Source organism: Mandrillus leucophaeus, unplaced genomic scaffold (genome assembly GCF_000951045.1).
Source record: "Mandrillus leucophaeus isolate KB7577 unplaced genomic scaffold, Mleu.le_1.0 Scaffold370, whole genome shotgun sequence".
In the NCBI taxonomy this organism is placed as follows: Eukaryota; Metazoa; Chordata; class Mammalia; order Primates; family Cercopithecidae; genus Mandrillus; species Mandrillus leucophaeus.
Genome location: NW_012103921.1, coordinates 1,421,633 through 1,435,443, shown reverse-complemented (window position 1 = coordinate 1,435,443; position 13,811 = coordinate 1,421,633). Strand labels below are relative to the sequence as shown.

Below are 13,811 nucleotides of genomic sequence, written 5' to 3'. Positions count from 1 at the left end.
ATATATAATATTTATAATAAGCTAGTCAGAAACATTTAAAAACATTTTTATTCTACTAGGAATGTGAGTCATTTTTGCATATCATTTATTAATTAGGTAAGTTAATTAACATCTCTGGACCTCAGATTTCTTATGCATGGAATGAAGTACATTTGCCTATATCAAGGATCTGTCAACTACAGTCTAAGAGCCAAATCAAGCCCACCATTATTTTTTTTTTTAAATAAAGTTTTATTGGAAGATACCCACATACAGTAGTTTATCAACTGTCTATGGCTGATTTTACATCACAGTGGCACAGCTGAACAGCTGCAACAGAGACCACACAGCCTGCAAAACCTGAATTATTACTGTCTAGCCCTTTACTGAAAAAAAAAGTTTACTGATTCCAGTTCTAAATCAGTTTCCCAAACCTCAGTATATATAAAAAGTGTCAGTGACATATTGCAAAATAAATACAGTAACAATCATGAAATACAAACACACAGAGGTTTAACAACTTAAAATTTGTATAAAGGACTGCTCCCATTTGATTATTTCAGTCCTACACTTTTGTTGTTAAAATGTGAAATGATACTGGCAGTAAATGGCAGTTTTCTTTAAAGGTCTTCTTGGCAAAATTATAAATTTAATAGTCATGTGTGTCTTCTACTTTATTTTACTCTACTTTTAATTCATTTTACTTGTCTATGATGTGAAACCAATGGTGCAGTCAATATTTAGATTTCTTCTCATTGTTTGAACCTAAGCACAATATGTAACAGACTTACTATAAGAAACTGAATGGCAGGAAGAGTATCTTAATACCTGTATTCCACAAAGTAATTAGCACACTGCCTGTCTTCTAAGAAAAGTTGAAAACCTTGAATTTTCCACAGAAACAATAATAAACATGGCCAGGCACAGTGGCTCATGCCTGTAATCCTAGCACTTTGGGAGGCCAAGGCAGGCGAAATGCCTGAGCTCAGGAGTTCGAGACCAGCCTTGGTACATGGTGAAACACCATCTCTACTAAAGTGCAAAAAATTATGTATCATAAATTATGATTCATTCCAAAAAGAGAATATTATGTAGCTTTGAAAAGAAATGAGAGAAGTTCTATAGATAATGAAATAGAAAGATGCCTATGAATATAGTATGAGAGGAAAAAAATAAGCAGGAAGTTCTATTATTTAGACTACTATTAATATTCTGTGTCGATTTTAGTTTAACAAACTTGTTAAATATAAATGAAAAAAATACATATCAAACTGTTAAATGTTATTTCTTTAAAGGGTGGGAAGGGAGAGAAACTGGCTATTTCAACTTTATGCACTCTAAATTATTTAATTTTTTTTTTTTTTTTAAACAGAGTCTCACTCTGTCACCCAGGCTGGAGTGCAGTGGCATGATCTCCGCTCACTGCAACCTCCGCTTCCTGGGTTCAAGCAATTCTTCTGCCTCGGCCTCCGAAGTAGCTGGGACTACAGGTGTCCGCTACCACAACCAGCTAATTTTTGTATTTTAAGTAGAGACAGGGTTTCATCATGTTGGCCAGGCTGATCTCAAACTCCTGACCTCGTGATCCACCTACCTTGGCCTCCCAAAGTGCTGGGATTACAGGCGTGAGCCACTATGCCCAGCTTATGTAAATTTTTATCATTAATTTACTTTCTTTCATAATGAAATATTTTAAAATTGTTTTTCTAATATTAAGAAAACTAGAGAAACTAATATTTTAATCTACATGATAAACTGACCACTTGATGTCTACTGGATCTGCATGAGAATTTACTGGGGAAGAAAGCATATCTATGAAAGGGAACAGACATCAGTAATATCTGAGATACAATTATACCTCAATATACTACTTTTTCATAAAAATGAATAAAAATGGTATATATCTAATAGAAATAAAGTCAAAATGTTATAATATTGTATATTCAAATCTGCACATTATGTCCCTACCAGTAAACTCATCATTACTGTCTCTATACATATTATACAACAGTATTAACAGCAATAAAGAGGGCTGGCACAGACTTACAGCAGGAAATTTAATGATGACATTTTCTGAGTAAAGTGATTTGCATAATCGCTAAGTAAAAAGCAGGTTACAATTCAGTAAGACATCTTTAAAAATGATTTTGTAAATTAGAAGACTAATTGTATTCCCTTTGCAACACAGAAATTAAAGGGAGATACTGTCCATTTTAGCATGTTTATGCTGAATAATAATCCATTTTCTATTAAAAACTTGTAGATAGTAACAATCCGTTTTTTGTTTTTTTTTTTTTGGAGACAGAGTCTCGCTCTGTCACCCAGGCTGGAGTGCAGTGGCGACTCACTGCAACCTCCACCTCCTAGGTTCACGCCATTCTCCTGCCTCAGCCTCCTGAGTAGCTGGGACTACAGGCGCCTGCCACCACGCCCGGCTAATTTTTTGTATTTTTAGTAGAGACGGGGTTTCACTGTGGTCTCGATCTCCTGACCTTGTGATTCGCCCGCCTTGGCCTCCCAAAGTGCTGGGATTACAGGCGTGAGCCACCGCGCCCGGCCCATTGTTACTCTTAAAAATTATTACTTGGATTTAAGTTTTCAGAATAAGGACCTAGAATAAAGGCACTAAAATTACATAAAAATGGTGACAAAGGTAAGCCCAAGGATTACACAAGGAATATTCAACAGCACTTGCAATATGCGGTCGAAAATTGGGTGATATATACATATATAGTGTAACTTTAAAACTCACATATATGTAACACATTACTGTTCTGAAAATATCAAATTTCATAGTCATGATACAACTTAATAAAGCTGAGTTAAATAAACATATTTGAGCCATTTAGTAAGGTTATATAAAATGCAGTATTAATCCCTTATCTGCACTTTCAGTTACCTGCAGTCAATCATGGTCTGAAAATATTAAAACAAAAGATTCCAGAAATTAACAATTCATAAGATTTAAATTGCAAGCCATTCTGAATAGCATGATAAAATCTTGCACTGTCCTGCTTCATGTCACCAGGGATGTGAATCATCCCTTTATCCAGTGTATCCATGCTGTATATGCTATATGCCAATTAGTCACTTAGCAGCCCTTTTATCAGATTAAAAACAAAACAAAACAAAAAAACCCATGGTATATATAGCGTACTATCTCAGATTTCAGACATCCATTGGAGGTCTTGGAATGTATTCCCTGAGGATAAGTGAAGACTACTGCATATCACTTTGAAATAGCAGTTTCCCAAGACAATTATCAACCAAGGTAACAGAAAGCTTTTCCCTTCTCTAAAAGAAGTAAAGCCGTGGAACATTTGGTTGCTTTGCCTATTTCACCTCAAAACTGAAGAAAAACCTTCTTGGACTACTTGAATCAAATCAATTCTGCTGTAATCTTAACTGAGACAATCCCAATTTTAGGAAACTGGTTAATGGATAAGTTACCATGTTACATTAAGATTATTTAATACGTTTTTGCTTTGTTGGTAATATAACAGATCAATACTTACTGAACCTCAAAATTTAATTTTTCTACTATCTACTAATTTTATCCCTTATTATTCACCTTCCATGGAATAAAAGAAATGTAATACGCAGTAAAAATTTGTTAAATGAAGTAAGTAATTTTTATCATTTTTAGTTCAGCATTGGCGCATATGCCAAATATAATCTTGGCAACCCAGCTCTCTCTAAATAAAAAACACTTTTAATTTTTCAAGGCATTTTCATTGGAACTAATACCCAAAACCTCCCCCATGCCATAGATCTTACCACAATTTTGCAGAGAACCACAGGTTCACTGAGTTATATTCAGTTATGGCATGTATATTCTCCATGTGCCTGCCAGTCACTGTTCTAGGGGCTGGGGATATAGCAGTGAACAAAACAAAAATCTCTACTTTCATGGAAATTGCATTCTAGTAAGAAATACATTAACAAAATCTTTAAGGTGGAAAGTGGTGGGAAATATTTGGAGAAAAAGAAATTGTGAAAGGAAGATAAGGTATATTCATGCCATTGGCAAAACTCCAGTAAAAATCTAGGTAACAGTGAACTGGTGGAAGATGTCAGAACTCTGAAACATGATTCTTTCCAGTAGAATTATCAGCTTGTAAAGAAGGTGTCATTAACTAAATATATTTCTATAATACTTTTCTTGTAAGCCACCATCTAAAAAGTACCTTTTCTTTTTTTTTTTTTTTTTGAGACGGAGTCTCACTCTGCCACCTAGGCTGGAGTGCAGTGGCGCGATCTCAGCTCACTGCAAGCTCTGCCTCCTGGGTTCACGCCATTCTCCTGCCTCAGCCTCCCGAGTAGCTGGGACTACAGGTGCCTGCCACCACGCCCGGCTAATTTTTTGTATTTTTAGTAGAGATGGGGTTTCACCGTGTTAGCCAGGATGGTCTCAATCTCCAAGCCCACCTTGGCCTCCCAAAGTGCTGGAATTACAGGCATAAACCACCGCGCCCAGCCAAGAAACTACTTTTAAAGCTGGGCAGACTGGCATGTGCCTGTAGTTCCAGCTACTTGGGAAGCTAAGGCAGGATGAGTGCTTGAACCCAGGAGTTGAAGACCAGCCTAACATAATGAGACTCCCATTTCTGGGGAGGGGAAAAAAAAAAGTAGCTTTCAAGAAAGAACTGTTAGCAGCATGTTATTTAAAAATCCTTCTTACCACTAAACCTCATTGTATAAACTGACCCACCAAGCAACAAAATCAAATAAACACAAAAAACTGGCAGAAATGTCTTGACTTTTGCTACTTACCATAAGCATTGGGGAAGTCCCCAGGTCCTGGTCCAGGATAAAAAGGACCTGGCCCCGGTGGTTGAACTGGATATTGTTGTGGGGGCCCAACATAAGGAGGGCCACTATGACGGTACTAGAAAAGAGAAAGTATGAACATATAAATAATACAGTCTCTGGGACCAAAAACCATAATAAAATAATAAGAAGAAGAAAGTAGCTTACTACAGAAAGTAAAGTTCTCTGTGTAAGAGAATCATTTAAATGAGGTAAAGCCATTGGGTCAAACACATTCAAAATGCTTGCTTGCCATCAAGATACAATGAGAATGACGAGAAAGGTGCAGCTTAGTAAAGCCATACAACATATCAGCACACAGGCAGACATCAGCTCACTGTAAAATAATCTCAGGCTGATAACTTTTCAATGACATTAAAGGATTTCAGGAACAGCATAATCACTGAGCCCATTTTAGAGCAGTTGGTTGTGGTGAGTGGAAGGGAGAAAGCAAGTAGATAAAAACAATTTCTCTGTCATTTTTTAAAAATTTAAGTAAATAGATGTAGAAATATCTTCACACAGCATAATGAAAAAATCACAAAAGGGCTAATTTGTAACCAACAAAACAGTTCACATGTCACCAAAAACTAATGCCATAATTCATCCTCCCAGCTCCCTCTGATGAGAATCTGGGTTAATTCCCACTCTACTGCTGGACCACCTAGGCCTCAAAGATACTTTACCTGTGGTATACAGTACTGAGGCCCCTGGGGCACTGGGTACGGCATGGGCAGATGGTTAACCATCATGATGTGCTGATTAGCCTGGTACACTGCAGTGGGTGTCTGTGCACCAGGACGAATGGATGGACTGCTGTTCGGGATGGTAGCTCTAGGAGGCTGTATTTGAGGCCTCTGGAAAAACTGGGAAGGGGAGAAAAAAAAAAATTTTTTTTTTCTTTCTTTTTTTTTCTTTTTTTTTTTTTTACAAAGGGGAATATATAAATTTTACTGTCTCCTTTTCTTCACTAATAAAAATCTGGTCAACTTGAATTACAAATACAATATGCATAAAAAGAATAAATTACCTATTGCTGGATTTCCAAAAATACACCATACGAGGGCGAGCTCTTATCAGTATTATCACATATTTCAAAACAGTAGGATAGTTTCGACCTGACTGTATATATACATATGTATAGATGCATACATATATGTATATACACATACTGTATATATATACACATACATGTATAATAAAGTATAACAAAAGGGGTAGCTGATATTTCTCTATTATATAAAAGAACTGACTCTGATAAAGAGTTGGTTCATTACCAACTCATTAAAAATTAAAAGTAGTCTCCTAAAAGACGGCTGCTCAAGTAATTTATAAAATACTTAGAACAAGAAGGAATCTCTTTGATCATAAAATATTTACCCAGTCCATCAGGGTCAAGCTAAATTAAACCATCTGTAGGGTTGTCACATGCTGAACTAAGCAGTTTTTTTCCTCTCCAAAAGGTGGCACAATCCTATACTAAACTGAGCCTTCTAAAATAGTTTATAATAAAAGTGGACAATCTAGATAGGCCTAAGAATGGACTAGAATGAGTAGAGTTCAAATTTCTCAAAATGGCAACCAGTATCTGTAGTTATTTATAATTTTCACTGCAGGCTTAAAAGCCTTGAAACAATATACCAATAGTAAATTTCTAATGTGAATGTATCCATTCATTAGCAATCAATCTCAATGTAATAATAGTAAGCAGACTGAGTTATAAAGAGGCCATGCAGAACCAGTAGTTTGTTACCTGGATAGGTCTGAATCCTCCCTTCAAATATGAAGCAAGAAAGCAGCAGGAAACAGAAAGAAAGCCAATGGAAAAGCTTACAGATCAGTTGGAAGGGACAGGACATAGCATGCAGCTCAACAAAAGTATCTTTCTATTTAGTAATAATAGGAGAAGAAAGAAGACTAGAAAATCAAAATGACAGTTCTTCACTTGAGAATTTAATCACACATAGAATCAAAGAATCAAGTCACATTTAACTGAAATCCAGTGGCAAAAATCCTCGACTATTATTAATAGCCACAAGTTACAGCAGTGTGCAAGGAAATGTCTGCTTGGTGGCACAAGTATAGTTGTGTGATTACTGGTTCCTACTCTTGGATCTCATTAGCACCCATTTCATGATCTGGCATTGTCTAGCATCTCTATGATCTACTCGCCATCTGTGTCATTTGTTATTTTTGTAAAAGTCCTAAGAAATAAACTTTTCAATATATATTAGACTCTTCATGACAGAGACTTGCTCGCTCTTTTTAACTAATCAGGTACATAAGAGGGCACTTATAGCTCTAAAATGGAGAACTATAATAACAATCTTAAAATATGGTCTTGCACCAAAATAAATAAAGCAGCAAAATATTTGTTGCTATCAGTCCAAATAAAGCCAAGCTTCGACCTTTGGGCCCACTCTGGTCTATTCTGTCCTACTCTTAGGCATCAAGCTACCCAGAGATGGTATAAGTAACTTCATCTTGTGCTCAAAAGGAAGAACTGGGATCTAGTGTCCAAGGCTCATCCCCATTCAGCCTTCATATCCCAGGGCAAAGAAGGCCCTAAAGAAATTAAGTCACAGAAAAACAACAGCCAGAAAAGTATAGCAGGAGAATGGAATAAATGGGGGAAACCAAAGGGGCAGGCCACAGAGAGTAGGTGATGGAGATGAAAAGAAAGCACAGGAGGCAAAGTTGGTAACATAGGAACCTGGGCTGCACTACAACTACAGGAACCATCTTCTAGTTATCTCCACTGACACAGTTTTGGTGACAACATTTTTTTTTTTTGGCAGGAACAATAAAGCAGTAAACCTCCCAATACTGGACTGCATTTCTCCTAATTACGAAGCAGAGAGAATCTATTATGCATCAATGCATGTGATCTGTGAACACCATTTCAGGAACAAACTTAAGTATTTTTATAATGTAGCTAATATCAGGAGCCACAAAAATGATACAAGCCTCAAGCAGAGAACACTCATTATCTGTTCAACTTATTGGGCATCACTAAATAACACAGGCAGAGGGTAAAATCTTCATACTGAAAGATCCTTTGAAATCAACTGTAGAGGGCAGCCCAGCCAAGATAAAGGGCATATCAAATGAACACAGGTGATCATCTATTATGGTAACATTATCATGAAATAATATTAAAATACTCTATGTTGACAGAATAAATAGGGTGTTACGGGGTTGGTAAGGAGAGGAGAAAGAAAACTAATCCATTAACTTATGCAGAGTAAGAAAAATAGATACGGGCAATGTTTTCCAAAAATTTTAACAGTCTGTATGTGAAATCTTTTCTTACCCTATTTTCCAGTTGTTCTGATGAAACTTTTAACTAGCCGGTCCAGAATAACTGAGGTTACATCTTATTCAAGGTTTCTGAACAGTATGAAACTATTTTCCTCAGTGACTTTCAAGTAAAAAGTGTTTCTAATAATATTCCTAATATTAATACATAGCTGAACCAAAAAGCCATTAAATATGTGGTTATATTGATATAATAATTTTTTTTGGTTTTTTTGTTTGTTTGTTTGTTTTTTGGAGATGGAGTCTTACTCTCCCGCCTAGACTGGAGTGCAGGGGCATGATCTTGGCTCACTGCAACCTCCACATCCTGGGTTCAAGCGATTCTCCTGCCTCAGCCTCCTGACTAGCTGGGACTATAGGCGCCTGCCACCATGCCTGGTTAATTTTTGTATTTTTAGTACAGACGGGGTTTTACCATATTGGCTAGGCTGGTCTGGAATACCTGACCTTCTGATCCACCCACCCTGGCCTCCACCAAAGTGCTGGGATTACAAGCATGAGCCACTGTGCCCGGCCAATATACTAATTTTTATACACTAAGAATTCAGATTTGAAGCTAAAGAGAAATGTATTTATAAAGCACCAACCTAAGCATTTTACATATATATACACACATATACACACACACACACATATATATACATACTTTTTTTTTTTTTTGAGACAGAATCTTGCTCTGTCGCCAGGCTGAAGTGCAGTGGCATGATGTCGGCTCACTGCAACCTCCACCTCCCAGGTTCAAGTGATTCTCCTGCCTCAACCTCTTGAGTAGCTGGGACTACAGGCGCCCGCCACGACGCCCAGCTAAATTTTTGTCTTTTTAGTACAGACAGGGTTTCACCGTGTTAGCCAAGATGGTCTCGATCTCCTGACCTCGTGATCTGCCCGCCTTGGCCTCCCAAAGTGCTGGGATTGCAGGTGTGAGCTACCATGCCCGGTCAACATATATATATTAACTCATGCTCACAAATGACCTTGAAGGCAAGTACTATTATTAACAGGTCGTAAGATACATGTAAAAACTGAGGAACAGGGAGATTAAATAACTCGCTGAAAGTCCCCCGCCATCTGTAACTAAAACACAGTCAGGTTATAGACATGTACTTTTAACTGTTACACATACTACCTCTCATGAAATGGAATACCCCCATATTTTTAAACAAACCAGCAGAAATCTTTTCTTTACAAATGCTGAAGGGATGTGGCACGACCTTTATCCAACTACACTAATGGGTGGCATGTCCCTCAACCATAACTGATTCCTAGTAAGAAAAATTTTCCATCAAGTTACTTCACAAAATACATGCTTATCATTCAAGAAAACAAATTTCTTCTACCTACACAACTCTAATTCTCTGTCTCCCAAAAAGTGACTGCAACTTGTTCATGTGCGAAAAGCATATCCTTGGCATACCATGTTACAGACTTACTTTTGCTCAACTTCACTGCATTAATACTTTTTAGAACAACAGTCCATCTGGAGCTTGTGTTTTCCATGTAAAAGTACGGATCACTTACACACACACACACACGCGCACCAGGAGAGATTCTAGAAAAGCCGTAGTAACTAGAAATGCAAAAAAAAAAAAAAAAAAAAAAAAAAAAAAAACTCCTTTTTGTACTCCTCCCGAACCATTCAATTACAAATGCATAATTAAATTTAATAGTAATGCAAGAAATTCAGATTCTCAGTTGGGCAAGCATAGCAATAAACCACAGGTTATTAAAAGGAATATATACATGGGCTTTTCCAAACTGCTTGCAATCCTTCAAATTTCTTTCCTTCTCAGCTGAGTGATGAACAATCATTAAGAGTCAAACTCTCCTGAATGGAAGGAGCCATTTAGTCTCACCATCCACTTAAAGTCTGAATATCTTTTACAATATACCACTGGGGATATGAAACTTTAGCAACTTAAGATACAAATTCTTTTCAAAATTAAATGGAGTTCTAACACTGTAAAACTCTTCCTTCTACTGACCCCCAATTTTTCTCCCTGTATCACCTATCCACTTGTCTCACGTCCCTTCCTAAAACCACAAAGAAGTCTAATCCTTCCCCGTAAGTGACAGACCACTAAGTCATGTGAACATTGCCATTACTGCCAATTTCATCCACCTTGGCCTCCCAAAGTGCTGGGATTATAAAGGCATGAGCCACCGTGCCTGGGCCATTACTGCCAATTTTCACACCACTATTTTTTGTTTCAAGCCAATCATAACCCTCTCCTAGCATCCTGTCTCTCCAACCAAGATTTCTAATTCCCAAACCAGCTTGATCTTTTCTTTCAATCTTGTTCCAACACAAAGGTAACGAGGTGGGGTCTGCCCAGAATGTACTTGGCACTCACCAAAAAAAATTTGTTCCTGAGTGAAAGGGCAATATACCTCTCTGATTCCTGCCAGCTCCAATTCCATTAATGAAACCAAGAACCACAGGAGCACTTTTGTCAACCATATTTTACTACTGATTGGTACTGACACTCATTTAAAGCATTTAAATCCTCTTTATACATAACCTGGCTAAATAAGCCATGTTCTTCACTTCAGTGTGTACTCTTACAATTGTGTTTTGAAGCTCATATAGAGGATTTTGTAGTTGGTAACTTTGAAAACTTATCTGGCTAAACAACCCATCGTTTCAGACTGTACCAATTGCATGACAATGTCAAACTACATAATCATTAGAAAACCTGACATAAATGTCACTTATCCAAGTAACTGATAAAAATGCTGCAAAGAGCTAGGCAGAGAAAAGAGAGCCATGCATGCACAACATAAAATTCACCTCCTAAACTTCATTTCAATCTGTTTTAATTCTTTCATCTTTCAAGGATTTATTAACACGCCAGGAGGATGGCAGAGGAAGGTGAAAACTCTCATTTGAGGTAGTATTTTGGGCAGATCCAACAAGATAGGATACTTTTAAAACAGAGGCTGGATTTAGTATACTTATAATTGCTTACTTTCCCAGAAACACTCTAGAAGCCAGAAGAAAAAATGTTTCCTCTCGAAAAATCCTTCTAAAGATGCAATAATTCATATCACTACCCAAAGCTTCCTCATCAAAAATGTCTAACAAATGGTGTTTGAACGTGCTGGTAATTATGAAATATCATTTTTCATGACTTTGCTCAGTAAAAGCACAAAAAGACAAAAACACCTAATAAATTATATAACAGAAATTCTCTGCAATATTTCAATTTTTTAAATTATTATTGTATCTGTTATGGTGATGTGTGATCACTGACCTTTTATGTTATCACTGTAACTGGGAGCACCATGAACTGCACCCATAGAAGATAGTAAACTTAAGACAGTCGTGTGTGTTCTAACTGCTCCACCTATGTCTATTGTCCCCTGCCACTCCCATCTTTCTCCTCTCCTTAGACCTTCCTATTCAGCAGACACAATAATATTGAAGTTAGGCCATTATATCGAAATTAATAACTGAACAGTGGCCTCTATGTGGTCTTGTGCCACATTTCTCACTTTAAATAAAAACTATAAATGACTAAACTTAGTGAGGAAAGCATGTTAAAAGCTGAAATAGGCTGAAAGCTACTTCAAAAGCCAAGTTGTAAATGCAAAGAATAAGTTCTTGGAGGAAATTTAAAGTGCTACTCTCCAGTGAACACACAAATGATAAGAAAGCAAAACAGCCTTATTGCTGTTATGGAGAAAGTGAGAGCAGTTTGGACAGAAGATCAAACCAGCCACAACATTCCCTTAAGCCAAAATGTAATCCAAAGCAAACTCCTAACTCTCATTTCAATTCTATGAAGGCTGAGAGGTAAGAAAGCCACAGAAGAAAAGTTTGAAGCTAGCAAAGGTTAGCTCATGAGGTTTAATGAAAGCAGCTGTCTCCATAACATAAAAGTGCAAGGTGAAGCAGCAAGTGCTTATGGAGAAACTGCTTCAAGTTATCCAGAAGATCCAGCCAAGATAACTGATGAAAGTGCCTACACATGAAGTGTAGATGAAACAGCCATCTATTGAAACAAGATGTCATGCATTGACTTCTCTATAACTAGGACTTTCATAGCTAGTGAGAAGTCAATGCCTAGCATCAAAGCTTCAAAGCTTCAACAGGCTGACTCGACTTTTAGGTGCTAATATAGTTGGTGACTTTAATTTGAAGCCAGTACTTATTTACTATCTGGAAAATCCTAGGGCCCTTAAGAAATATGCTAAATCTACTCAGACTATGCCCTATAAATAAAACAACAAAGCCAGAATGATAGCACATCTGTTGGCAGCATGGGTTACTGGCTATTTTAAGGCCATTGTAGAGAGCTTAGATTCCTTTCAAAATATTACTGCTTGCTGGGAAAACACCTAGTCACCCAAGAGCTCTGAGGGAGATGTATACAGAGATAAATGTTGCTTTCATGCCTGCTAACACATCTACTCTGCAGCCTATGGATCAAGGATTTGTTTTGATTTTCAAGTCTTATTATTTAAGAAGTATATTTTGTAAGGCTACAGCTGCCATACATACTGATTTCTCTGATGGTTCTGGGCAAACTACATTAAAAACTTCCTGGAAAGGATTCACCATTGCTGATGCCATTAATAACATTCCTGGATGCAGTGGTGTACGACTGGAGTCCCAGCTACTTAGGAGGCTGACGTAGGGTAGGGTAGCGTAGGGTAGGGTAGGGCAGAGCAGGGCAGGGAAGGAAAGGGCAGGGCAGGGCAGGGCAGGGCAGGGCAGGGCAGGGCAGGGCAGGGAAGGGAAGGGAAAGGAAGGGAAAGGAAAAAACATTTGTGATTCATGGGAGAAGGCCAAAATATCAACATTAACAAGCATTTGGAAGAAGCTGATTCCAATACTCATGGATGACTACGAAGTATTCAAGACTTCAGTGGAAGAAGTAAGTGCTGATATAGTGGAAATAGCAAGAGAACTAGAATTAGAAGTAGCACCTGGGCCGGGAGCAGTGGCTCACGCCTGTAATTCCAACACTTCGGGAAGTCGAGGCGGGTGGATCACCTGAGGTCAGGAGTTTGAGACCAGCCTGCCCAATATGGTGAAACCCCATCTCTACTAAAAATGCAAAAAATTAGCTGGGCATGGTGGCGAATGTCTGTAATCCTAGCTACTTGGGAGGGTGAGCCAGGAGAATCACTTGAACCTGGGAGGTGGAGGTTGCAGTGAGCCGAGAAGGCGCCACTGCACTGCAGCCTGGACAACAAGAGCGAAACGCCATCTCAAAAAAAAAAAAAGAAAAAAAAAAAGTAGAGCCCGAAGATGTGACTGACTTTATCATGACAATCTCATGATAAAACTTGAACAAATGAGGACTGGTTTCATATGGAGGAGCAAAAACAAAGTGATTTCCTGAGATGGAATCTACTCCTGTAAGGAGCTGTGAACACTGTTGAAAGGACAATAAAAGATTTAGAATATTACATAAACCTAGGTGATAAAGCAGCAGCAGAGTTTGAGATTGATTCCAATGATAAAATAAGTTCTACTCTGCGTAAAATGCTGTTAAACAGCATCACATGTTGCAGAGAAATCTTTCATGAAAATAAGAGTCCATTGGCTGGGTGCAGTAGCTCACGCCTGTAATCCCAGCACTTTGGGAGGCCAATGTGGGCAGATCACTTGCGGTCAGGAGTTTGAGAGCAGTCTAGCCAATAGGGTGAAACCTCAGCTCTACTAAAAACACAAAAAATTAGCCGGATATGGTGGCATG

General features: G+C 37.9%; 1 protein-coding gene across 1 annotated transcript in view; it reads right to left on the bottom strand.

Moving 5' to 3' along the window:
- The window catches only part of EIF4G3 (eukaryotic translation initiation factor 4 gamma, 3), a 297,458-nt gene that overhangs the window by 174,477 nt on the left and 109,170 nt on the right, over positions 1-13,811 (bottom strand). The window contains exons 6-8 of the mRNA XM_011990137.1: positions 6,542-6,562; positions 5,475-5,654; positions 4,753-4,867 (exon numbers count right to left, since the gene is read on the bottom strand). Coding sequence (XP_011845527.1) covers positions 4,753-4,867; positions 5,475-5,654; positions 6,542-6,562 — 316 coding nt within the window. The remainder of the gene's footprint in view (positions 1-4,752; positions 4,868-5,474; positions 5,655-6,541; positions 6,563-13,811) is intronic.